The 27,834-nt window shown below is 45.5% G+C and overlaps 1 protein-coding gene across 3 annotated transcripts; it reads right to left on the bottom strand.

Annotated features, from left to right (window-relative positions):
- Nucleotides 1–292: 292 nt before the first annotated feature.
- Nucleotides 293–23,471, bottom strand: PNOC (prepronociceptin). 3 transcript variants are annotated; one of them, XM_058720776.1, is made up of 4 exons: nt 23,337–23,471; nt 12,737–12,894; nt 3,735–4,128; nt 293–710 (listed from the first exon to the last, which is right to left on the bottom strand). In XM_058720776.1, exons 2-4 carry the CDS (start codon nt 12,860–12,862, stop codon nt 625–627), a joined length of 606 nt encoding a protein of 201 aa, XP_058576759.1. In that variant the 5' UTR covers nt 12,863–12,894; nt 23,337–23,471; the 3' UTR covers nt 293–624. The 3 variants fall into 3 exon arrangements, with proteins under 3 accessions (XP_058576759.1, XP_058576760.1, XP_058576758.1); XM_058720777.1 differs by lacking the exon at nt 23,337–23,471 and adding an exon at nt 23,064–23,156 and having other exon boundaries at nt 3,677–4,128; XM_058720775.1 differs by lacking the exon at nt 23,337–23,471 and adding an exon at nt 23,064–23,156.
- Nucleotides 23,472–27,834: the final 4,363 nt, after the last annotated feature.

The following is a 27,834-nucleotide window of genomic DNA, read 5'->3' as shown; positions in this document are numbered from 1 at the left end:
GGTGGATTCTGTGTCTCCACCAGCAACCCGCCCCAGTGGTGATGTTGACAGGCACCCGGAGGTTCTGAGCACCCTGCCTCTCCCCTCCCCACTCATCCATTCATGCACTTGCTGGAGATGCAGTGCAATCGGAGTGTTTATGCTCCGTGTTCTTGCCTGTCGTGCTTTATATAAAGCAGAGCCATGTGCTTTTTGCTTCTCCTTCCCAAGAGAGGCAGCGCTGATGGTGTGTTTGGAGTCTGGGCCTCTCAGACTCCTCAGACGGACATACAGCCAACCAACTTATTAACTGTTTGCTGAGTAGAAGTTTAATGGAGAAATATCTGTTTAAAACAATCAGCCAGAAAGAACAGCTCTTTTACAAACAAGTTATGGCAGTGACAAGTCAAAACCCCGGGTTTGATTTCCTGTTCCTTTGACCCACCCCTGGAAGAGGAAAGAGGGAAGTGAGAAGGAAAGATGGGGCTGTCAATATGTTAGCTGGAGGAATTACAAAAATACACTCTGATGTAGCAACAAGATTATCATGAAACATGCCATGGGGGCGGGGTGGGGGAGTGGGAAGGGAAAGACAGACTGGGAGAGTCTCCACCCTGGGGTGGAGACCTGGAGGCAAAGCTTGCCTCAGTGTCTTGGGGAAGAAGGAATCCCGATTCCCAGCCGGCAGGTCTGGGGCTGGAGACATGCTGTTTTGGGGATCACCCGGACACCTGGGGAGACAGAAATGATTAAAATGGCAAACTCAGTAGTTTTCCTGACCTTTCAATCCTATTTGTCCTGGTGACTGAGCAATAGAAGGGAGGCAATAAAAAGCTTATCAATGGAATAAATAGCCACTAAAACAGCAAGTAGGGTTCCCTAACTTCTATACACCTTGAGTCTACCGGTAGGACTCACGGAATAAAGAGGAGGTCTGTGGGCTGGGACTTGAAAGGCATAACATAGGCCCCATGCCCAGAAACAGCTCTCTTATCCCTAGTATTTGGAATCCATATGTAGTAATTAATTCATTTCTTGAGGCTAAATAGTGTTCTCATTTATGGCTCTTTAAACCCAAGTTTCACTAATTCCTCACCATGAATGAATCTGCTCACTTTCCACTGTCTACAACGGTTAGGGGATGGGGGCATAAGACATAGTGTGGGGACAGGGAAAATGATGGTAAGTAGATACCCCTTTTCACAGTTCTGTCTAGGACTGGACCGCCATGTCCCTCTTTCCTAACACATCATTACGCATTCTAAATAGGGCTCTTTATCCCATTTCGCTGTTAGGTGGCCCTACTTCCTCTAACCTTCTAAGTATAGATTAGTATTGGATATCTCAGAAGTCCAGAACAGCCCTGGCAACAGGATCTCCCAAGATGGAGAAATCTCAGGCATGTGTAGGGCTGGCTGGGCTACGTGTAGGTGAGTGAAGACAAGGTTTAAGCTGCCTGTTGTGGACTCATAAGTACGTATCCATATTGGAACTCAGCTACCATGAATGTGTGCAAAAAGGAAATTCAGAGATCATTACAGTAAGAGGAAGGAGAGCAATCAATAATACCCAACATGAACTGGTTAACGTTTCCAATGGTTCCATCAAGAACTTCGTATCTTGAGCAAAGCAGCAGACAGAGGCTAGTTGCCAGTTATGTTTCAGTGCCTCTCAGCGGGAAGCTTAATAGAAAATTAGGAAAATCAGTTGCCTGAATAGGGGCTGAAATCATTTCTTTTTGTTCTGTTTTTAAATAAATTGATTCCTGCTAATGTAATTGATTTTAAACTGTCTTTAGGTAAAGAAAACGGTTGTGGTTCAGAATTAGACAAGAGCCTCAGTGTCCCTTAAGAGCCACTTTAAAGAAGAATAAATGTCTGAGATTTGAAAGAATTCAATCCATGCCACTTCTGAAGGATATACTGAGTTAGGTAATGTGCAAATATGGCTTAGGAAGAAATAGGGTGTTGGTTAAGGATCCAAGAGTATGACTTCAAAAATGGTGTGGGTTAATTCAGGGCCTTCGGAAATTAGTCATTCTGCTAAAATATACAGGGCAGGCTTCTCCTCACAACTTAATACATATGTCTGTATTTGGCAATGGGCCTGTTGCAAACCAGATTACCTGCAAGGAGCTATGTGGGCTGCCTCCATGCTGAAGTGTGGGTGCCAAAGATTAACATTTGTATTAATATACTTTGAATGAAGATTATTAACATTTATTTACTTTTGAGAGACAGAGAAGGAATGGGAGAAGGGGAGAGAGAGAGGGAGACACAGAATCTGAAGCAGGCTCCAGGCTCTGAGCTGTCAGTACAGAGCCCAACATGGGGCTCTAACTCAGAAACTGTGAGATCACGACCTGAGCTCAAGTTGGACGCTTAACCGACTGAGCCACCCAGGCGCCCCATTTGAATCAAGATTATTAATGATCTGCCTACCTTTGACATACGGGAAGCAAAACAAAACAGCACATATAGACATTTTTTTTTGTTTTATGCTTCTGAGTCAGGGAAGACCCCCCCACTTGGGTAATGTTTGGGGAATGTTTTTGACCAACTGGTTAATTCTTTCCATTAGGGTAAGTTTCTAGACTGTTAGAGAAGAGGTATGAGGCTCTGAAGATAATCAGAATCCCAAATATGAATTAAGGCACATATGCTTGATGGGTGGGATTTTCTTAGATTTTTGGAAAATTCCACTGTGCTAGTTTCCTATGCTATTCAAAGTTATGTACAGGTTGATGGGCTGAGGAAAGTGGAGTTTGTAATGACTGGGCAATAAACTAGGGTTTTTGATGTTTATTATCTGATATGTATTTTAGTATCCGTATAAGCATTCCCATGGGAGTAATGGCCAGGGCGGAGAGAGGAATAAAAGCAGGCAAGCAAACAAAATAAAACAAAAATGGCCTCTGGGAAGAAAGTGAGGAAAGATGATGATCTCTTAGTCTCTGTTCTAAAACTACTGGGTCAGTTGGGCCAAATCCTCAAAGGCTTGCTCAGTAATGATGCCATTGACATCAACAAATCAGTCCATCTCTGGCAAGGTGGCAGTATGGACAGATGACAAGTGGAAGAAAGAAAAGCAGAAAGTGTAACTCCTGGTCCTAACAAGAACTCCTTGATGGGGGAGAGTGGGAAAGTGTAGTGCTTTCTGTGGAATCCAGGCACCTTGAGATACAGGGGGTAGAGGAGGAGATAGCTAAGCTGTCTCTGAAGGTGAAATAGCAACAGCACAGCCACAGAAATCAGGCAGCGGATAGCTAAAGGTAGGTCTAGCTATTGGTTCTTAGAGATAGTCTCTGAGGAAAGGTGAATTGAATGGTTGTTATGGCAACCGGATAGGAGGATTGGTCCACTTAACTGTCCCCATAGTAACTGAGCTGCTGGAGAGCTATAGAGGAATTAGTTATCTTAACATGCTACTATTATCCCCATGGTAACCAATCTCTAAATGGCAGTGGTCAGCCTTAAGGAGTAATCCCAGGAAAATCTTTGCTCCCTAGAGAAAGGGTGGGTAGGAGGCAGGGAGGTGAATTGACTTCCCCTGCCTCCCAGAGGCTGAACACGTTGAGGTGGTGTAGGGTGTGTGTATGTGGCTGGGGGCTAATGTGCTTCCAGGCCCAGGAGGAAGGCTAAGACAGTTGGGTATATAAGGTTTCTTTTGGCCCCCAGCTCATTCGTGCCCAACTCACTCATGGGTTGAAGTGGATGGTGCAGCTGGGAGGGGCTCCCCTTCCGGCTACACATTACCATTCTGATGCAGAGTGCGGCGGCGCTGGCTGGACTGCAAGCTCAGGACCAGGTACTGCCTCATGAACTCACTGAACCGCTTCTGGTTGGCCAACTTCCGGGCCGACTTCCGGGCCCCGGTGAAGCCCCCAAACCTCTTTTGCAGCTGCTTCTGCTCCATTTCTCCAGTCTCATCCATGCCGGGCTCTGTCCCTTTCTGGGCTTGGATTAGGCTCCTGATGCGAGGCATTCGCTTCAGTTGTATCTCGGAGGAGGCGCTTGGCTGGTAAAGGGCAGCTGCCACGTGTTCTGGGTCAGCAGGGCTGAGCTGCCAGGAGCCCCTGGCCATGACCTTGGTGCATGGAGTCCAGAGAGGGCTGCTGAAGACCTTCCCTTCACACTCAAGGATGCACACCTGCAAAGACAGAGGTGGGAGAAGGGAGGAGGACCAGGAATGCATATTATATTAGTCCAAAGAAATAGTCTTTTTCTTTTTTTTAATGTTTATTCATTTTTGAGAGACAGAGAGCATGAGTGGGAGTCAGAGAGAGAGAGAGAGAGAGAGAGAGAGAAGAGAGAGAGAGAGAGAGAGAGAGAGAGAGAGAAAATCCTAAGCAGGCTCCAGGTTCTGCACTGTCAGCACAAAGCCCGATGTGGGACTCAAACTCATGAACTGTGAGATCATGACCTGAGCCAAAGTCGGACGCTTAACTGACTGAGCCACCCAGGTGTGCCAGTAGTCTTTTATTGTATACAAAATTTACATCGATACCAATACAAATGCTTCAGAAGCATCTCTTTATTAAGTCACCATTCAGTAGTTACTTTGGTTCACAGAATTTCCAAGTTATAAAGAAACAGAAAACGATCTGGCCAAGCTCCATCATGTCACAAAGGAAGAAACCTGGGACTCAAAGAGGTGAGATTAATTTGTCCCAGGTGACACAGAAAGTTAATGCAGAATGAGTGCCCCAAACTACACACAGAGCCCTCGTTGAGTTTTTGAAGCCAAACACAACTCATGGCACCCACAAAGAAGAATTTTATTTTGTTCTCTTTTTGGCTTGAGAGAGGTCGGATTGGCTTAAGAAATTGGGGATGTCAAAGCATGTGCTGAAATCTGCAAGGCTATTTTAAGGCCACCGTGTTAAGACGAACCCTGGTGTTGTTCATTTTTTAGCCCACATACTCTAATTATACTATCTGTGCATCAGCTCTAGAGAATGAGGGTCAAGACCCTTTGGGATGTAGGTAGGTTGGGCATTTGGGTTCCAGGTGGGGAAGAGGGGCCATCAGATGCAATCTTTTAGACTTGCCAGGCCCCTGGGAACTTCGGACACTGCTCTGTCTCTCCAGGCATCTCCCACTTCTACTCTAGACCAACAGCTTGACCATGCTGTTTCCACGTTCCTCCTAACTGATCCCGGCCTTGGCCTTGCCTCCCACATTCCTGTCTCTGATTGGGTCTTCTGGAAGCGTCTACCTCCAATTTTTCTTATTGTTTGCTGTTTTGGCTTCACCTCGAATGCTTCTCTGTGAAAATCCCACTGCAGCTTCTCTTTGGACAGCTGCAGGACATCAGAAGACTGGTGTACGTGCCAAGTACCCCCTATCTGGGGAGCAAAACCCTCGCCCCAGTGTTCAGAGAGGCACAGATGCCAATACGAGCAAGGTTTCCAACCTGACCCCTAACTGAGGAGTGAGATGTGCATGCAGCTATATCACAGACCTTACAGCCATTCCACCAAACCCTAGAAAATGTCTCCTCCAATCCTACTTCTCTCGCAACCCCTTGTCACCCCTGACCCTGACTCTCTTTTGTCCTCACCAGGCTTCTCCAAGATGTGGTCTGCACTCATGCTTCTATCTCAGCATCTTCAATTTTTTTCTCATGTCCTTGAAATCTGCTTCCCACCCTCATCTTCCACTAACTGCCTTCTTCAGGACCACCAGTGAATTCTGGTCACCAGATCCAATTAGCCCTCATTCTCTCTGACTTTGCAGCATTTGGCAATGTGCACCACACCCTCCCCCAAATTCTCTGACATTGCACTCACCTCTCAGACTATGCACCTTCCTCCTGTGTTCTATCTTTAAGATTCTTTCTTCTCATCTCTCTTTATAATCTACCTCTTGGTGACTGTTCATTTCTGTGATCATGGTCATTTCATCTAGGGCATCCCAGGTTTATATGTCCAGCATCTGATATCTATCGAACTCCAGACACTTCTCTGATCCCTGTCTGGTATCTCCACCAAAGTGTCTGACTAGCACTTAAAACACAATTTGTAAAGAATGAAGCCTACCTTCCCTTCTGGGGCAGAGACTGCCAATGCACATAGGATACCTTTACTAACAGGACACTTGTCCTCCCCAAGGCCACATGTATGTTTCTCAGTCTCCTTTGTAGCCAGAGGTGGCCAATGACATATAAACGACAGTGACCAAGTGAGGCTTCTGAGGAAAGTAGGGGGCTGACTTATCTGAGAAAAGCATCCTTTTTTAATCTTCTTCTTCCCCTTCTTCCAGCCTCCTGCTTAGAATGTGGACATTTTGGCTGGTGCTCCACTGGCCATCTTGAAGCCATGAGGTGACTCAGGGTATGGAAGCCATGTGAGGGTGGCAGCCATATACAGATAAAGCAGAAAGGGAAGGAGCCTGGGACATGGGTGATGTGGAGGAGCTACACAATACCAACCCTGTATTGTCCACCTGCCAACTTCTGCATAGGGAATCAAATCTCTGTCTTATTTGAGCCACTGTTACTTTAGGTCTCTCTTACTAGCAGGTGGATTTAATCATCCAGTATTACTTTTAATCATCCAATAGACTTTCACTACCCTAAGTCTGCCCTTCTGCTTGGTCTGGGTGTGAATCGAAATCATCTCAACTTTAAAAATATTTTTTAAATGTTTATTTTTGAGAGGGGGGGAGGGGGAGGGACAGAGAGAGGGAGACACAGAATCTGAAGCAGGCTCCAGGCTCTGAGTTGTGCTCTGTCAGGACAGAGCCCTACGCAGGGCTCAAACTCATGAACTGCAAGATCCTGACCTGAGCTGAAGTTGGATGCCCAACCGACAGCCTCCTAGGCACCCCCAAATCATCTCAACTTTAAAAAAGACAGAATTCAAAAGCCAGTTAAATTCCTGAGGAATAGCACTGGCATTTAAAACTTAACTTTTACAGGGGCGCCTGGGTGACTCAGTCGGTTGAGTGTCCGACTTTGGCTCAGGTCATGATCTCACAGTCCGTGAGTTCGAGCCCCATGTCGGGCTCTGTGCTGACAGCTCAGAGCCTGGAGCCTGCTTCAGATTCTGTGTCTCCCTCTCTCTCTGCCCCTCCCCCACTCACACTCTGTGTGTGTCTCTCTCTATCAAAAATAAATAAACATTAAAAAAAAACTTAACTTTTACAAAGCTCAGGTAATTCTGATATCTGCCTGGGTTTGGAAACCACTGACGTAGTCCATGTTTGCATGTTATGATAAGGTTCGGTAATGTGTCCAAAACTATACTGTTAGACAACGTATCACCTGAACAAGAAACCAAATGTCTTGAGTTCCAACCCAGGAGCTCTGTGTGCTTGCAATACAAATTGGTGGAAATTAATGCAAGAGTAAGGATCTTGTGAGACCAAAGGTAACGTTCTAATGGGAAAATTACTCATTTTCTGTTGGGTCAGAGTGGGGAAAGAGGCAGTATCCAGTGGGAGTGCCACTCCTCTTCACTGATAAAGTTTCCAAGGTGCATCCTTTGCCAAGCCCTCCCCCACGGCCCCCTGCTAGCCATAGGTGGTGACAGGGGTCCCTGTTGATACACAAGTCGTGGGCTTTCTGAGCATGTCTTTGCCATTTAGATTTTCCTCAGAGATGCTGACAGAACGAATATCATCAGTGCCAACTTTTTCACACCCACAATGTCACTGGGTATGAAAGAATGATAGACAACTTCCATTGGTGGGGATAGCAGAGTTTAAAACAATGGTACCTGCAAACTTGAGTGTTCTTTAAGAATTGCTACTGGTTTGCTAGAATCCAAAATCTTTTTTTTAAATGTTTTTATTTATTTTTGAAAGAGAGAGAGAGACAGAGTGTGAGCAGGGGAGGGACAGAGAGAGAGAAGGAGACACAGAATCCAAAGCAGGCTCCCGGATCTGAGCTGTCAGCACAGAGTCCGATGTGGTGCTCGAACTTGTGAACCACAAAGTCATGACCTGAGCCCAACTCATGAACTACAACATCATGACCTGAACTGGAGTCGGACACTTAACCAACTAAGCCATCCAGGTGCCCCTAGAATGTAAATTCTTAAACTACACCCCTGGAGACACTGATTAGTAAGCCAAGGGTGGGGCCCAAGAATCTGCGTTTTTAACAAACACTCAGGTGATTTGGAGGCTGGACTGTGAGAAATCCTGCTTTGGAACTTGTTCTGAGGAAGGTGTCATCATGGAAGTGGTCAGAGTCTCCTTCAGAGAAAGGGTTACTGGGGTCTGTATTTAGCCTGCTCCTGAAATATTTTGAATAAAACTAGGTAGAACCAATTTGTAGGATGTTCTTTCAGATCAAAATCCTATTGGGTTATTACTGTATAGCAGTGGGTGTCTCTGGGGACAATTTTGTTCCCAGGAGCTATTTGGCAATATCTGGAGACATTTTTGGTTGTCATACGGTGGGTGGGGGTGGGGGAGATGCTACTGCTATCCCATGAGTAGAGGTCAGGGATGCTAGTAGACATCCTACAGGACAGCCCCACATGACAAATAATAACCAACTTAAAATGTCCACAGTGGTGAGTCTGAGGAATCCTACCTTCCAGGATAAAAGGGAAAGCATGAATAGTATTGGGAAAACCAGCAGAAGTGTCAAATTTTGGCACCAACAAGGACTTTGAGCGGACTTGGTCCAATCCTCACAGTATAGGAGCCCCAAATGCTTGTTGAACTGTTCTGTGCCTTCAGTTTACAAGAACAGGTGGAGGTTGTTAAACCTAGAGGCTATTAGATCTTCTATGAGCCCCTGGGTTGCTAAGCCCAGATGGTAATTAGATTGTGTGTCAATCAGAGAAAATGCAATTCTATGATCAAACCAGATGCATAGGTTGTACAGAGACTCAACATACTGCTAGATGCATTAGGTACTAACAAGATCATCTCAACTCTTGATTTAGGAGAAGGTTTGGGGCAAATGTGGAGGATCCAAATTCACAACAGCATTTGTGGCGCCAGATGGGCATATGAGCTTAATGCCTAACACTCTGGTCTAAGGGACCCACCAGCCTCTTTCCAGAGATTGGATAATGGCCTCTTAAGTGAGCTGGACACATTTTCGCAGCCCACACTGATGACATTTCTATATTAAGCCAGAGTGTGGATGAGCATCTGGAAAGTTTCAGACTGGTGCCAAATTGATCTGTAAAGCTGGGTTTGTGGGGAAACTGAGCAAAGGGCCATTTGGACATCTGAGATCAAACATTAGGGAAATAGGCACATGAGCCCACTGGAAGGAAACGAGGAAGCTCATTGATATTGTCAAGCGTCTGCCACTAAAGAATCAAATCGCCTCTGACCAAGAGACATTTGGGGGCTATTTGTTTTAGGAGGTTGTTCTAGAATATCTGAGGGCTAACACGAATTGGCAAGCAGATGAATAGTGCAAAAGAAAAACATGCTAGGAACTCTTACTGCAAATTATCTAGGAAGAGTTTTTGTGTAATGAAGATACAAAGCACTACGAGAAGTTAGTTTCTTTTGCTATTAATCAAGTTCCAGGGAGTTTTAGATAAATTTCCCCAGACACTGAGGGTTACTTTCTCCTTTGTCTCTAAAACAACTCAGCGAATCTTGTTTTTTCTACTTTAGCTGAGGGGGTAAGTGCCATTCATAATTAGGTGGAAGGAGCCCAAGATATTACAATGGGTTTGAGTGTATGAGTCATTTACTGACCAAAATTATAGTCTAACAAAAAGCCAGCCATACTTGGACCATTGACCTGGAATGAGAAATGCAGAACTTCTTGATAAAACCAAGAACTTAGGGCATCCTAGGAATCGCTCAGTAATACATAACTTAGTGGAGGGATTGGAAAGGTGACCCTTGCTTGAAATATCTAAGTTCCCCCCACCCCCCATAATTCACAGAGTGGTAAAAGGTTGCAAGATTTGGAAATGAGGTGTGGTTGCCAACATTCTAGGCATTTCATCAAACGTTTGAAAATAGGTTAAAAGTGAATACAAACTAGAGGCAAAACAGCCAGGCAGTCAGGTCCTCTGAAGGTCAGCAGGCACTTTGAAGCATTTATCCCTCAACCATGAGGCTGTAACTGGCCATATTTTAACTTGTTTCAAAGAAGTATCTAACAGCGTTTTCAGGACCCCAGAGATTTAAGATGCTATGGAGGAATGAAAACAAATTCTTTAATGGCTTTGAAAGACACCAATGTGAAAACGCGGCAGCGTCTGCCGTGGATGGACCTATTAGACTAAGGGTCTTGCAATTTTACAGTTTCTATGGGACATGTTTATTGAGTACTGCTCTGTGCCACGCTCAGTGCTGCATGCTGGGGATACCCAGGACAATCAGAAGAGGAAGCTCACACATTATGGTGAGAGAGTAGCAGATACGGATATCTGTCAGAAGACAAAGGAGTGAAGGGCTGGCTCTCTTGGGGGCAGGTGGAGAATCAGCACAGTGTTCTCACAGGTGAAATTTAATCTGAGTTTTGAAGTAGGGGTATTGGATGAAGATGAAGGGAGAGGCATGTGCGAGATGGTGGGGCAAGTTCCCGAAGCCTTAGCAAGGCCGGGAAGGGAAAGTGGGATTTCCCAGGAATTATGAAAAGTGATTGAGCCCAGCAGAGAGGAGGTAAGGTGTGTACCTTTGGGAGTCCCCTACAGCCTGGGGAGAGCTGAAGGCCTGGGGTCCAGGGATGGCATCTCAGAAGGAGAGAGTATGGGGAGGAAAGAATTCCTGAATCTTGATCACTTAGGTTTAGAGGGTAGGGAGGGGAACAGGAACCCACCAGGAGGTAATAAAAAATGAATCGGAATGGGGAAGAGAACCAGGCGAATTCACCGAGTTGACTGGGAGAGGACAGGGAGGAGGAAACCTGCAAATTGGCTCCAGACCTCTGAGAGAGCAGATAAGAAGTGATGCAGCCCAAAGGGGTGAGGGCTGCAAGTGTAGATTACTCTCTGGGTGTACAGATATCTGTTCAAGTCCTAATGCTTTCTTTGATGGGGGAAAACAAAGCATTGCCATGAAAGCTAGAGATTCCAGCATTGTGCATAATTTTCAGTCTTGTCTAGGCGCAGATGGAGAATTTAGCAGTGTGGAGATGATCAGATTATTGCTTAATCAACTCATCATTGGTTTACATGTAAACCGAGTTGGCTGCTCTCCTTACTAAGACTAGGGCAAAGTGTTTTTTTAGATGAGCTTTTAAGCCTCTCTGGGCTGCACGGAAAAAGCCTGTGGGCCTTCTGTGTTCCAGCCAAACTCAGCTTTTCTCAGTTCCGTAAATGCCACTTCCCTCTGGCACAGGCATTTGAACGTGTACTCCCCACTCTCTCTATCACCTGGGACCCTCTCTCTGCCTCTTCGCTCCCATTCTTTAGGTTTCCTTAGAGACTTCAGTTCCTTCAAGAGTCCCGTCTGTCCTTCTAGTCTGGGTTGGGGTCCACTGTCTGTGCTTCCCCAGCATCCAGTAGTTAAGCCCTCTTGAAGGGATTGTGGGATCTTCTCTCCCACTGGTTGCAGACTCCATCCATCTGCTTCCTGGACCCTTTGGCCTGGCCCTGTGCTCAGCATACAGAAAACCAAAATGGGTGAATGAGGATGGGCCAACTTTGGATGGGTCATCTGGGGATGCTCTTCATGATGCTGTAGAAACCCACTGAGCAGGCGAGGGAAGAGCTTGCTGTTTGGGTCTGTAGGGCCTGTGTCTGCTCATCATTAGTGAGCTAGCCCAATGTAAATATGTGTTCTATATTTGTACACTCGCCTTAAGGAGCAGTAGTTACTTTTGGTTGTTTTTAACGGTTGAGGAGTTTGAATTATGACATCTTTTGAAAGAAGTTTGACTACAAAGAAAAAATGATTGAGTTATATTGGATTTAATAGAGGAATAACTCTTTAGGCTGACATGAAAGCAGTTGAGAAAGTTTATTTAAGGAAAAGAAATTTAATGCCAGATTAGAACCTCAAATTAAAAATTTAAAATATAGGGGCTCCTGGGTGGCTCAGTCGGTTAAGTGTTCAACTTCGGCTCCGGTCATGATCTCATGGCTTGTGAGTTTGAACCCCGCATCGGGCTCTGTGCTGACAACTCAATGCCTGGAGCCTGCTTCGGATTCCATGTCTCCCTCTATCTCTGCCCCTCCCCCGCTTGCACTGTCTCTCTCTCTCTCTCTCTCTCTCTCTCTCTCTCTCTCTCACTCTCTCTCTCACAAATAAATAAAACATTAAAAAAAAAACCTAGAAAAACCAAAAACCAAAACAAAATTTAAAATATAAACAAAATTTAAAATATAAGAGAGCATTTGGGTATTCACTGTAGAATTATCTATAATATCAAAAATGGAGGGCAACGTACATGTTAAACAGGAGGGGAATAGTTAAACAAATTATACTGTATTCCTAGAAAGAAAGAACTTAAAATCATGTTTAATAACATGAGGAAATTATCCTGGTATAATGTAGCAAGTGAAAAACTAGGACTCTTTCTCTGACAGGTGGGATTAAAGTAACGTTCTTCTGTTACACTTCTCTGAATTTGCCAAATTTTCTAAAATGAGTATGCATTATTTAATAATGGGAACAAAATGGCAGCACAGGCAGGTCTTTATTTGAAGTGGAAAAGGGGAAAGATGACAGAGTTTGCATTTAGAAGATGCTAAAGTCAGCATCTGTTTCCTATCCACCACGTGGCACCAGGTGAGTCACATGCCCCCTGGGCAAGGCCTTAATTTCTCATTCTGGGTTGGAGGAAGGAGGGAGAAGAAGACGGAGGGCGTTCCATGGCCTACCTCAAGGTTGAAGCTGTCAAGAGCTGGGCGGAGCTTCTCTCTGCAGGTCAGACAGTCCTTCTGGCAGCTGCTGGACACGCTGGAGAAGAGGCTGAGCAGCAGGAGGTCACAAAGCAGGATTTTCATGGTGCAGGAGCAGGAAGCAGGGGGCTAAAATACTAAAAGAAGTGAGGGTGCACCGCAATTAGAACAGCCTTTCTGGGGGGGTCTCACACAGGGGATGCCACCAGAGGGGACGGCGCCAGGCCCAAGATTCGCCTCCCAGGAGGGAGCGGGTTGTCAAGGATACAAGAGGCTTGCTCCTGCCAGCCAGGCCTACCGTTCATGCAGGGGTGAGTGTCTGGGATCCTAGGCGGAGCACCCCTGTGATTCCTGCCACCTAGCTGGCCTCAACGTGCACAAGCACTTCCAGGGGGCTACAGACCTCACTTTGCAACTTACTAACCTGTGGCTGTAAGACAACCTCTCCAAGCTTCAGTTTTCATGTCTGTAAAAGGGGGATAGTGCTACCTGTCTCGTCATAGGGCCATTGTGAAGAGATGAGATCTGTAAGGAGGTTTGGCAAAGTGCCGTGCATGAGTGAGACATGTGCAGTGAGGTTCATGGATGACTCGTGTCCTTTGTCTCCTCCTCCCCAGCCTTCCCTGCCTCAGCCAGGAAAGCCCCACATCCCAGAATTTGCTCTTCCAGGAAGCTCCCAGATTCCTTGTCTGTTTCCCCTGCGAGAGGTGAGCTTGCTTCCTGAGCACAGGGCCAGTATGTCCACCCTGCGAGGCCATCCAAAACACAGGGCCAGGTATGTGGAGTTATTTATTGAAAAATGAACAAAGACACTAAGATAATAGCTCAAATTATTATTAGTTGGACCAGTAGTGTATAATTTTTATGTAGGACGGCCTGAAAGATGTGCGGTTTTTCCTATTCCTCTTTAAATTTATCCTGTGAGCAAGCCTCCTGAATCAAAAAGCTATTTCCTTAGACTGCATCATTTTGGGTCCCTGTAGAAACATCTGTATTTGGAAGATTAAATGGAAAGGGAACAAAGGAACTTTCTGGCAATGTTGTGAATGTTCTTGATTGAGGTATAGGTCGCAGGGGGGGTATACATTTGCCAAAACCTGTGTGCATTTCCCTATATGTAAATTTTACCTCAACAGAGTCCAGCGTAGAGAAATAAAAATTATCGCCTTGATTGCTTTTTCATCAGACAAAACTAAGAAAATGTATAAGCCTTGCTACTCAAATGCAGTCTGCGGTCCAGCATCAACATCAGCTGGGGTCTTGCTAGAAATGCAGAATTTCAGGCAGGAACCCAGAACCACTGAATTTGATCTGCCTTTTTAGCAAGATCTTCAGGGGATCCATACACATGCTAAAGTCCGGGAAGCCCTGGGAGAAGATGGATGTGGAATGGAGAGGGTCAATAAGAGAAGGAAGGGGATCCTGCAGTTGAATTCACCCAATGGCCATATTGGGAGACTCCCCCAGCCCTTCTTGTGTGTCATCCAAGCATCTCCTACCAAGAGGATGTCCACTAAAAGATGCTCAATCAGTGTTTTGTTTTTTATTTTGTTAATGTTTCTTTATTTTTGAGAGAGAGAGAGACAGAGTGTGAGCAAGGGAGGGGCAGGGATAGAGGGAGACACAGAATCCGAAGCAGGATCCAGGCTCCGAGCTGTCAGCACAGAGCCCGATGCAGGGCTCGAACTCATGAACCATAAGATCATGACCTAAGCCGCAGTGGGACACTTAACCAACTGAGCCCCCCAGGCATCCTAGTGTTTGTTAAGTCAAAGAGGTGACATTTGAGATGGGTTTTGAATGAATGACAGTTTTCCAAGAGGACAAAGAAGAGGGCATCCGAGCGGCCCGAGAAATAGCCTTTGGAGAGGCAGAGTCAGGCTCACAGCCTGTGAGGCAAACAGGCCGATGTACTGGGGCCACCTGCCCACACTCCGTGAGGGAAGCTCCCTGCTAAAAAGAGAGGTTCGGTCCAGATGGAACCATGTCTTGTTTGCCATCAAAAGGGTTTGGGCTTTATCCTACAGGTGATGGGATGTCCAGGGCTAATGAACAATGAAGACAAACACCTATACAAATAAACATATCATACGCATTTTTCTTCTCTATCCCAAGGGCCAGTGCTGTAATTGAGACTTATTGCCTTGGTTATTGTGATGACCCCTAATTAGTCCACCTAATGATCTGGCCTCCCACCAAGCCATGTCCACATCTGATGCCATCACTTCATACTTAAAATAAATCTGTAACCTCCAATGGGACTTAGTATTCCTCCTGGCTGCTTTTTGTAGCGTTCTCTCCTATCATTCACCCTGCTGTCTCTTCCGGTCCTAGCGAATCATGTATAGCTCCCAATTATATCCTGTCCTTAATGCGTTTGTATCTTGGCAAATGATCTTCTTTCTGCACAGACTAGTTGTCTCCACCTCAAACTTCTGACACATCTCAAGAGTTATCCCCTCTGGAAAGCCATCTCTAACCCCTGGTCTGAGTTAGATGAATCTCTTCTGCTTCTATGGCATCGTGAAACATATCAGAGTGGGAAGGCACAGAGCCTCAGGGGCCTGTCAAACAGGCACAACAGACCTGTGTGATAGAGTTGTGATTTTCTTACCTGCTCATCATTGCAGAGTGACTGGGTTCAGATTCCATACCTGCAACTCAACCTCTCAGTTCCTCATCTGTAAAAACTGGACAATAATAGTACCTATCTCATATGATGATGAATGTGTTGATGTTTGTAAGCAGTTAAAATAGCACCTGGCACATAACCAGAACTATACCCAGGGGCACCTGGGTGGCTCAGTTGGTTAAGTGTCTGACTCTTGATCTCAGCTCAGGTCTTGATCTCATGGTCGTGAGTTCAGGCCCCATGATGGGCTTTGTGCTGGGCATGAAGCCTACTTAAAAAAAAAAAAAAAAAAAAAAAAAAAAAAAAGAAGGAAAAGAAAGAAAGAAAGAAAGAGCCCCAGTACATAGCCTTCACTTTATAACACTATCATTGTCTCTCACATGGCACTTATGACATTATACTGTAAACTTCGACTTAGGTATTTATTTCTCCCACTGGACTGTGACTTCCTAAAGGGTGGAAACCATGTTCTATGGTTCTCTGTATTTCCAGCACCCAGCACAGGGTGAACAGGCACCTAAGAGGTACTCAGAAAGTCTGATAAGTGACAGTGGAGACTTTTAGGAACACTCTTTGTTCTTAGTTACCATAGAGTTGAGGAGTGTCTAGGAGCATCGGCCCCACTAATGGCACAGGAGCCACTTGGGGACCCGTGTAACTGACAACATGTCCATTAGCTAATTGTTCAGTTCAAGACGGGGAGGGGTGGGAACCATGTTGTTCCAGAGCAAGGCAAGATGCCATCCTAATCTGGAACCCCATGCTTGCTGTGGCAGAAGACTGGTTACAAATGGCTGTGAGGGCATGGTTGGAATAGTGTTGTATGGTAAATTTGCAGGTTAAATAGGTGTTGGTACGCCAGCCACAGAAGCTCATCACACTTACAGACTCTTTTGAGGACTGCTTGCATATGTCTTTTGTTTAACTTGAGACTTGCCTTTACATTTCTTAATCTACTACACTTGAGTCATTCTACTTAAAGGGACATTTGTGTAGAACTTGTCCAGAATGGCATGGCTGTGCCCTCTATGGCCACGTGATGGCAGTGCCTGTACGTCACAGAGGAAAGGGAAGGCTAGGAGAAAAGGGACTGTTTCCTTCCCAATACACAATTGCAATACATAATGTTTGCATAGGCTGAGCTGATAAATTGTGACAGATGTTAATGAAATGCTCTCCAGCTGAGGTTTTTCACGAACCTCATTAACTGCGGCTACTTGTACATTCAGGAAATGCCTGGTGGATTGATTGATGTTTGTTATCTCAAATTCTGGGTAAATGGGTTTTTAGGGTGAGGTGAAGAAAGAAGATGAGCTCCTGGGACATTTAACGTGTAAAATGTGTTTGAGAGCCTCCCTGCATGTAAAATATGAGCTGTCCTTGGTTTGGCACTTGGCAAACCTTGTCGAATTTACTTGGCATTAGCTTGGCCCTCCGGCTGGTCCCTGATACGTTGCTCTTCCAGTCTCCAACCACCCTACCCTCTGTGTCCTTCCCACTCCTCATTTTGAAAAAGTGACTCCACCTATTATGCAAAAACCATCCACACACAAAGCTATTTATTCCCTCCAATTCAAAGAATCCTTAAAATGGGTCCGACCACATATGCCCATCTCAGGCCTATCCTGGTTGTGATATTTCAGTGACATCAATGTAAGTGAAAGCTCAAAGTAAATCTAATTAATCCTTACAAAGGGGACCATATTTTGTACCCTTTGGTATACTCCTCACAACACCTAGTACAATTGCATTCTAGGTTAAGTTAGATTTTGAACTGTATTAAAAACTCAGTAGAAGTTTTTCATTTGTCAGAAATCTCAACAACATCTACATGCTTTTTTTTGTAGCTCTGTGTACAAGTTCATGTCAATTACAATGAAGGCAAGTGGGGCTCCTGAGTGGCTCGGTTGGTTGAGCGTCCGACTTTTCGATTTCAGCTCAAGTCATGATTCCAGGGTGATGAGATCAAGCCCCACATCAAGCTCCATGTGAGCATGGAGCCTGCCTGGGATGCTCTCTCGCTGCCCCTCCCCCACTCGCGTGTGCATGCTCTCTCTCTCTCTCTCAAATAAAAAAATTAAAAAAAAAATAAAATGAGGGTGAGGAATTAGTTAATTCATGGGTTATATTTATATTTCATCTTTACTCTTTGTGCGACTCTGGGCAAATTATCTTACCTCCGAGAGTGTTTGTCTTCTCACCTGCACAGTGGGGATCATGACAGGTGGTTGTCATTTATTGCACAGTACTGACAGTCAGTAAGATAAAACTGCCCGGAATATGTTGGAATTTTACCTGTATTTACTTGTATTTCACTTGGCGACCCACGCTCAGGCTAACACGTCCATGTGGTGATACTATAATCTGGACATCTCTTATTGAATAAAGAAATGTTTAATTACCTTTTATTTCAGTAGTGACACCTCCTAAATTTAATTGTGCCTCACGGTTTATGAAGACAAAATACCACTGTGTGTTAGCCTTAATCTATTTGCATGTAATCTTCCTTCCAAGGGCAATATAATTAGTTGCTTATCTGTTTGGAGGATTACGTATGAAGCGAAAAGTTAATTGAGTTTTGTCTCGTGACCTATGAGAAAGCCTGTAATTTTGGAGCTTTTAGTGGAGAAGGGAGGAGGGGCCTCCTGATAGAGGCACATATGTGTAGATGTTGTTCTCATCAACTGTGCGTGAAGATACTGCTCTTCTACAGGTAACGAATGCTTTTCATATTCATATAAAACCCTATCATCTAGGGTTAATAGTATACTTCTTTTTGGGGCCCCTGGGTGGCTCAATCGGTTAAGGAGACTTCGGCTCAGGGCATGATCTCGCAGTTCGTGAGTTTGAGCCCCGTGATGGGCTCTGTGCTGACAGCTCAGAGCCTGGAGCCTGCTTCGGATTCTGTGTGTGTGTCTCTCTCTGCCCCTCCCCTGCTCATGCTCTGACTCTCTCTCAAAATAAATAAACATGAAAAAAATTAAAGAAAATAATATACCTCTTTTTGAGAGGCACATAAGTTCATAGGGGTTAAGCAACTTGCCAAAGATTATCCACCTTATAAATAGCAGAGCCAGGGCTTAACCTCAGGTGTTTGAACATCAAATTGTGTGTTCTGGGAAACCATAAATTCTATATTCTGATTCTGCTTCAGAAAGGTTGGCAGATTCTGGCGGAATCTCACTGGAATAGTCTCTCTTTGTATTTAACAGTAATCCCATCACTATTATATTCATAATACGATGTGCCAGGTGCTGTCCTAATTGCTTTGTAAGCATCCATCCTATGGAATAAGTGCTATTACCCCCATTTTACAGCTGAGAAAACTGAGACTGGAAGAAGAGAAGTAACTTGGAGCAGCAGAGGTGAGCCTCAAGCCCCTCTGATTTCCAAGCTCATGCTCTCACTAGGCTACTCGTTGATCTCTGCAGCTGTCTCCATGTAAGTGAATTCTTTCTAAGGAGCTGAACCCTAGGCTTCCCCTCTCTGATTGTGACATCCTTATTGTTGCCTCCCCTTCGTAGAAGAATTTTTCATTGCCTACAGGCACAGGGTTTATCTTCTACACCCCCCATTTCTTTGACCCATTGCAGACAGGACTCCTACACTGAGATTTTGCTTGTTTACCAGCTATTACTGAGGAAGGCGTCTGTAATGTCTTTTCCTCCTCTGACTAATGCACTTACATCCCAAAAGGTCCTTCTTCTGCTCTAAGCTTCCACCTGGAAGGAGGCAGTGAGCATAGAGGAGGTGGAGAGCAAAGCAAGTCTCCCGTCCTACAGAGACCAAGTGTGCCTGGTGCTGGTGAACAATGAATGAGAGCCCTGTGCCTTGAAGCAAGAGGCCTGGGCTCCAACTTCTACTTTGTAGTTACCTGTGGGATCTTGAGCAAGACCTTTTCTTTCTGTGGGCCTCAGTTTCCCCTTCTCTAGAAAGAGGCAATTGGGTTAGAAGGTTAATATTTTTTATTTTATAAATACCCAGATATTTGTGCTCTCCTGGTAAGAGGAAGCAAGAAGGAAGGAGGGAACAGGGAGGAAAGATGAGGGTTTCATGAGGCAGTGGCTTCGGGGCAGCACGGGACAGAGGTGGACACAGCTGGGGCTCAGGAGAGGACCTGGGGCAGGGCAACAGACACACTTCCTGTCAAAGCTGCCACAAAGTTAGAAAGGTAACACCTTTTTTTTTTTTTTAAGCAGTCTCCACACCCTGCTTGAAGCCCAATGCAGGGCTCGAACTCACAACCCTGAGATCAAGATCTGAGCAGACATCAAGAGTTGTCCAGCTCAATCGACTGAGCTACCCAGATGCCCTTGGAAAGGTATCGCTCTTAAATTTGATCTCCCGTAACTTTGAATTGCCCACGGTTCCACATACACTGTCAAAATAATGTAAATGGATTTTTAAAAGGCTTTTATGTACTTTTATAACAAAATCACTTAATGGTCTTTCAAAAAGATTCGAAAATACAAATAAGCAAAAGAGCAATGAATCTAGACCTATCATCTTCAAACTTCTTTAACTTTGTACCTCCAGCAATCCATTTTGAGCACACATTCCCAACTTACTTATAAGTTCTATACATTATAAAACCCAGTACAGTGCAAAGTAAGAGCAATAGCATAAAAAATAAGGATTTAATATCCCAAAGCCCAGTGGGTTGCTGGGCATCCATGCTCCTTTTGCAGACCATTAGCCTACACTCGTTAGCATTCAGCTACATGGATGTGGGTTCCAAGGAGGCAGAGGACAGTTTGACAGTCTTCCTCCCGCATTTAGCACTACTCAGCGTCTGTCAGGATCATCACATGTTTCTTGGCTGAATGAATGAAATGATGAATGGGGCGTGCGGGGTTGGGGAAAGAGGGGAGGCTGGCTCTGAGCCTTTGCTGTGTGGTGATTCACTGATATTTTCACTGGGACTTGGACTCCTTGGAAGCAAGCTTTGCACTTCACCTGCCAAGCCAGGCCCTTCAGAGCTGGCAAAACTTGTTTCTGCAATGCTGAGGCAGCAGCCAATATTTGCAAAACCACAGGATCACAGAAAGTCAAGACTGAATGTGATAGTAGCCTATCTAGGGAAATGCCCAGAAAAAATCAGCTTGCCCCCAAATTTGATGCGCCCCAAATCTCACGGTTTGTGGTTAGTGGGAAACCTTCATGTTAGACAGTGGGAGCACCTATAGGCATTTAAATAAAAGTGTTTAGAAAAATCCAGTGTGCTTAATGAATTCTCAGCCATTCAAGCCACTGCAAGATGCTGTCATGATGACTCCGTTTTCTGAGAAGGGCCCACCCCCTCTCAAGGATGTAGCTCCAGATGTGGGGTGATGGGTAGATTGCAAGTTTCCATCATGGGCTTTGGGAGCAGTGGGGCTATGGGGTGGGGCGCACTGAACCATGCTGACAAAAACATAGAACACTCACCCTAAACCTCACATCCCTACTGTGTATAGGGAACGTGGGGTTTATTAGTAAGGAATAAGCACGTAGAGAAGTTTAGCTCACTGCCTGGCACATAGTAGGTTTCAATAAAAATGAATTCTTTTGCCCTCCTTCTGTGCCTTTGTCCTGGCTGCCACCTCCCTCTCCAAAGCCCTTGACCCATCCAAATTTTACCTCTTTGCCTGCCCCTGGAATCTCTGGAGCATGTGTTCCTTCTTCCAAATCCCTCCAGCACTTGCTGTCTGGACCGTGCAATTTAGGACTTAATTACAGCCAGCCTTGCATTGTCTTCTAATTGTTTGTCCCCTTCCCCCCCACTGCCCCCCCCCATTAGTTGGTAAGCACCCTGGGCCCTGAGGGGGTGGCGTGCAGAAGCCAGGAGGGCTGGACTCAGTCCTCACAGGGCTCAGTCCAGTTCAGTCCTGAACACATTATTTAGCCTCTCAGCTTCAATTTCTTCAACTGCAACAAGGAGATAATGACACTACCTCACAGGGCTGTTGCTGGGGATAATGGGTGTGAAAGCGTGAAGATGTAAATCATTGTACGCATGGAAAAGGCTGTTATTGTCGCCTCTGTTGAATCCACCGGCCCCCGCCATGCACTTCCCTGCCTGGTGGAGTGTAGATGATAAATACCTGATTGATTGAATACAGAATAGCTTTGTGACAGCTCCTGTCATAGGCTCCAGAGAGCACGGGTTTGAGCCTAATCCTGCAATTACTCCCTTCATTGACAATGCAAAATCTCCTGCATCCTCTAAATCCTGGAGTACCCTCAGCCTTCAGCTGATAAAGCAGGGGCTCGTGCCCCATGGAGAACAGAGCTGCACCCCCAAAACAGCCCCAGGATGGGCCACAGTGCCCTCGAACGGCAGCATGCAGAACGGTGGAAACTGCTTCTTTTACTAGGGCGGTGGTTGAAGACAGTCTTTGCAGGCACCCTCGCCTGCAGAGGACTCAGCAAGCCCAAAGGAACACTAATCTTTTCTGTTAAAGGTATCACAGCATCAGTGGAAGTATATTGAATATTTCCCTGCCATACTTTATAAATGCGAAAAAGGAGCAACCACCCACAGGCAATGAGAAAGCAGCAATTTCTTTGGGAGGTTTTGATAAGAAGCCAGGCAGTTACTTTCCTCCTTCTATGTTGAAAACTCTGGTTTAGGCTTGCTGGCAAATGCCATGCAAAGCTCATCTTTTGTTAGTCTGCCGAACAATGTTATTGGTTATAATTGGGGCAATTATGGGCTGCTCGAGGAAGCGAAACACAGATGTTTAAGCCCAGGATCAGGGTATTCAAGTCCAAAGCAGCTTGCTTTAAATAGTCCATTTCCCGAATCATCCTGCTTTACTTGAAATTCCCCCAGAACTTGCCCATGTTCAGAGTGAGATGGGGGGGAGGGGTACTGAAGGGAGGGGAAGGAGACACACATGGGGCAGGGGGAGAGAGAGAGAGAGAGAGAGGCGCACAAAGGAGACAGAAAGGAGGCTGAGAAAGAGCAAGAGTTTGGATGACTTCTGAACGTTATATTCATCAGGACCCTCAGAGACCTTTTAGTGGGAGAGGTGGGCAGGAGGAGAAACATGCAAAGAAAGAGAAGAAACCGCCACATAATTCAGGGTCTGGGAGTCCAAGGTCATCCCTGCAGAAATCTACTTGGGATTCACACACAGTGGCCCTGTTCAGCACTGTACTGGTCGAGCACGGCGCCCCGGGTCCCACTTTTCCCCACATCATTACTAGCAATTTCTATTCAGTGCATAAGGGAGAAGGGTTCCCTCAGGACAGAAAAACTCAAACCCAAATCAAGTTCAGTGGTATGTTGAAAACCAGCCTGAATACACTACGAGGGAAAGGAAAGAAAGGAAGTCAGCCACAGAGAAAAATCACTCACAAGGATGCCCTGAAAGGCAAGTCCCCTGCCCCAGTGCCTGCTCCTCCCCTAATCCCACTCCTGCATCCACCTTTTCTCAGTAGGGGCCGCATCTGGGGAATCAAAACTTTTTCTCATTTCCAAGTTCAGCTCTTTCTTCTTCTGCGTCTCTTCAGGATAAAAACCTCAGCCCTCCCCTCCTACCCCCCATCTGAGCACTGAAACTAAGACGAACGAAGAAATAATTCCCCAGGAGGCCAGCGGCATCCACCCTGGACAAAGAGAGGGTGAGGAGAGAGCCCCGGGCTCCCAGCTGTTTGTCTTGGGGCTGGGGTTCGCATGCAGTTGCCTACCTGAGAGCTGTCAGTAGCCTGGCTCCTTCGGATGTGAGGCTCGGTTCCGCCGCCGTATCAGCCACACCAGCATATATATATCCTCCCCCCACCCGCTCAGCCCTCCCCTTCCCTGCCCACCTCGATGACACATACACACGCTGACCCCCTTAATCAAGCGAATAGCAGAACCTACAATCCTCCCTGGCTGCTCCCCGCCCCCTTGGCTCTGTGCTCAGACCTGTGACACCCCAGCCTCCCCCCACCATCCATCCATTCTCAAGCCTGCTTTACCTGGACTCTGTTCAGCCAGGATCCCACAGCTGCCTTCCCTTTGCTTCCAGAGGCACGGCGAGGGCTGATGGGGAGCTCTGGCAAGTCAGTCAGAAAAAAAGACTCCTGGTGACAGTGACGAGGCAGACCCCAATCCTGGAGTCTCCTTGAACAACCCTTTTGCACAAGGAGTAAAGAGTAGGAAGCGGGCAGAAGGAGGGGGAATCTCACACGAAGCTCCCACCGGCACAGGGAAGCCCAGAGCTGGGCTAAGCCAAGCCCCCTTTACTGCAAATGCCCCACGGGCGGCAACTATAAGGCCACTCCAGGGAGTGGTTCTACCTACGATGGGTCAAGTCAGGAGGCATTTTGCAGGTGCCCGCAGCCTGGCACAATGTAAAATGCTGAGCCTTTCAACTCAGAGTGAAGTGTCTGAGATTCTGGCTTCTGTCAGAGCAAGTTACTTCTCTTTGAGATCCTCAGGTCCTTCCTCTGTAAAATGGGTATGCTACTGCCCAGGGTGATTGTGAGTAGAAAAACGAGATTCTGTTTCTATTTGGAACATAGGAGACCTTTAATAAATGAGTGCTGCACCCGTCCTCTTCACGTTAAATAAGACCAACTGAATCTGACAATTCCCTGTCAACAGCTAGTGTCACAACAGAGTACTTTCAGAGCTGCTGCTGTACCTTAGGGCATTGCCCCCGAGTGCCTTGGAGTCTCAGAAGCTGTTGGAGATGCCCCCGCCACTCAGTGTGGAGCCTCCTTCCCTTCCCACGGGGAAGGCAGATCATGGTCAGCCCAGGCAGGCCATGTTTAAATCTGTAGCATTCTTGGGGATCCCTCCTTTCTTTGGCCCTAGGCGAATTACACCATGACTTCCTCCTTGGCTATCCTGAGAAGATGCAAAAATATTCCAGAATCCCAAGACATGAGGCTATGTCATTCAAGAAGTTCAAGCACCCTCTCATGTGGCGAATCTGGCTCTCTCATGGACCTAAGAACGGTGGGGAAGGATGAAAGAAAGCATCTGCTTTGACTGCTAATGGCATGGTTTTTTTTAGGGGGTGGGTGATTGAAACGTTCTGGAATTAGATAGTGCTGATGGTTGCACAACATTGTGGATATACTGAAAACCATGGAATTATGTCCTTTAAAACAGTGAATTTCATGTTATGTAAATTACATCTCAATAAAAAAAATAGAAAGCAGCGAGGAAGCACCTGCGCCAAGTTAAGATCAACAAGTTCTAAGAAGACAACTTCCCTTCCATCTGTATTCATAGCAAAAGGGTCCAGGAGACCAACATACCCTGATTTTAGATCTCTAGTGCCTGAAACTTACACTTTGTTGTTATTACAGGTCAAAGCCACCACTCTGAACTCTGAACAATTAGCATGATATGTGGTCAGTTTTGCATCCTGATGTATGTTGGAATGTAGGCATGGAGTTTGATTTCTAACATAATGGGGCAGATATTCCTGGTTGCCTTCCTGATACTCATTCCTCTGTTCTTTCTTACTAAATAGTAACCTTGATTGTATTCTAGGTGGCAATGTGCTGTGCTACCCAGCCTTCTTCAAAGCTAAAGGTAGCCAATGAGAATCAAGCTGCTAGTCATTGGGTGGGGTTTCCAGGAAATCTCTTTTAAAGGGGGCCAATTCAACTAGACAAAGCATCTTCTTTGCTCTCCTTCCTTTCTGCCTGGAACACAAATGTGATGGCTGGAACTCTAGTAGCTATCTTGGGTCATGAGACAACTTTGAGGATGAAAGCCATGAACTAAAGATGGTGATGCATAAAGACAGAAGAATTCTGGGTCCCTGATGACTATGGAGATGCCATATCCATCCTGGATTTCCAACCTCAACTTTTTTTTTTTTTCAAGAGAAAAACCTGAGATTTTTATTTTAAGCATCAGTCAGAGTTCAGTTAGCTATTGCTGCATAACAAGCCACACCAAAGTGAGAGGCTTAAACAAATCCTTTATGTGGCTCGTGATACTGCAAACTGGCCATTTTCGGCAGGGTGATTCTTTTGATCTCAGTTTGGCTTCCTCATGAATCTGCAGTCAGTGTGTGTTGGCTTCAGGAAGTTGGCTGCTGTTAACTGGGGGCACCTTGGTTCTCCTCCATTTGTCTTATCCTTCATGTGTCTTTCGGATCCCTTCAACAGGCTGGTCTGGCATAGTTTCATAGCAAGGCTGAGGTGCAAGCCCAAGCAAGTATAATCAAGCAAGGAAACCAGCAGATGCACGTAGTATCCCTTGAGACCTAAGCTCAGAGTTGGCACTCCACTGCTTTTGCTGCATTTACTGGCTCAAGGCAGTGACTCAAAGCCAGTCCAGAGCCAGGTTGGGTGGAAACTACAAAGTCATAGGGCGAAGGGGGTGGCTCTACAGAGGCTATTCACTGGAGCCATTGATAACTCTAATCTACCATGTTTTGTTTAAGCCACTTATTTGGATTTCTGTCACATACAGTAAGAAAATCATCTTGAATGATATACCTGCCTTTGAGCAGGTCATTCCCAGGGTGTTTGGTAGCCAAGTGCTTTTCTTCCCATGCAGTTGAGAGAAAGAAAGCACAACAGTGAGAAGTCACAGCTTCTTTGAACTCTTCTTGCCTCATACCGAATGAAAGAGTTGAGCCAAATGACCCAGAAGTTCTCTTTGGGTTGAATGAAGCTACATATTCTGATAGGGTCGTCTCCTATAATGCACGGAGGGGAAGGGCAGGAATGAATCTAGGACGGGACTTTACAACCATTGTTCTGTGGGGGGTATAAGAACCAAAAGCCAGAGAAGATTAGAAAGGGTGCAAATTGGGTATACTCACAATCACATAAAGGCTTTCTCCTGGGCACTTTGCCCCTGAATCATGGCACCTTCCGGTCCATAGCCTTCCCTTAGGTGTGATAACTGGTCATTGAAGAGTACGCTGTCCTCTACTTTTCTGACAGTGTACATTTATTAAAATCATTGGTGAGGAAAGGTCACACAGCCTATCTCTAGCGATTACGAGGCAACGGCTGTTCACTTCTGCTTGTACCTTCTTGCCGTCCTCTTGCAATAGAGACACCCAAGCCAAAGGGGCTGCAAGAATTAGACTCCATTCTGTTCAGATGGGTAAGTTTTGAGGCAGCCGTTAGAAGCTTTTAAAACCGCCACCAGAAAATTTCAGTAAAGAGAGTATAAGGGGAAGAAGCCAGCCATAGCTAGGCTCCCACAGTGAACTCCTGGAACCTCCACCCACCCAGCAATTTTCCCCTCTCAACGTAAAGAGCCTCTCACCATCAGGTTTTTGGCTGCTCAGAGTTTACTGATTAATTACAGCACCTACAGCCAATTGGTCTCCTTAGTAACCACACTAGCAGGGTCCCAGCTGGAAAAGCTGCTTCTTATTTCCAAAGAGGGCGAACCCTCTTCACATTTTAAAACACCTCCAATTGGAACACAAACAGACTTTTATTATATTTATTTATTTATTTATTTATTTATTTATTTATTTATTTATTTATTTATTTATTTATTTTTTAGAGAAAAACATCCCTGCTTGTTGCAACAGAGAACTTTATTTTTATTCATTTTTATCTTCACTTATTTTTAAAATATTATTTAAATCCAAGTTAGCAAACATACAGTGCAATATTGGTTTCAGGAATAGAGCCCAGTGATTCATCACTTACGTACAACACCCAGTGCTCATCCCAACAAGTGCCCTCTTAATGCCCATCGTCCATTTAACCTCCCCACCCCCTACCCCTCCCCTACATGTAGCAACCCTCAGTTTGTTCTCTGTATTTTTTTAAAAATTTTTTTTTTTTCAACGTTTTTTTTTTTTTTTTTTATTTATTTCTGGGACAGAGAGAGACAGAGCATGAACGGGGGAGGGGCAGAGAGAGAGGGAGACACAGAGTCGGAAACAGGCTCCAGGCTCCGAGCCATCAGCCCAGAGCCTGACGCGGGGCTCGAACTCACGGACCGCGAGATCGTGACCTGGCTGAAGTCGGACGCTTAACCGACTGCGCCATCCAGGCGCCCCTGTTCTCTGTATTTAAGAGTCTCTTATGGTTTGCCTCCCTGTCTGTTTTTATCTTATCAACAGAGAACTTTAAAGTATTAAGTCTGTTTTCCTTTTTCCTTTTTTTTTTTTTAAAGTACAGTTGACACTCAATGTTACATTAGTTTCAGGTGTACAACATAGTGATTCAACATGTCCATTATGCTGTGCTCACCACAGGTTTAGCTACCATCAGTCACCATATAATACTATTATGATACCACTGATTATATTCCCTCTGCTGTACTTTTCATCCCTGTGGCTTATTCATTCCATAACTGGGAGCCTGTATCTCCCACTCCCCTTCACCCATCTTGCCCAACCCTGTACCCTCTTCCTCTCTGGCAACCACCAGTTTGTTCCCTGTATTTATAGGTCTGTTTCTGCTTTTTGTTTGTTAGTTTATTCACTTGTTTTTTATTTTTTTATTACTTTTTTATTTGAGAGAGAGAACCTGC

Source organism: Neofelis nebulosa, chromosome 3, assembly GCF_028018385.1.
Source record: "Neofelis nebulosa isolate mNeoNeb1 chromosome 3, mNeoNeb1.pri, whole genome shotgun sequence".
Lineage (NCBI taxonomy): Eukaryota > Metazoa > Chordata > Mammalia > Carnivora > Felidae > Neofelis > Neofelis nebulosa.
The sequence above is the reverse complement of the archived record's forward strand: the minus strand, read 5'-3'. Positions and strand labels throughout refer to the sequence as shown.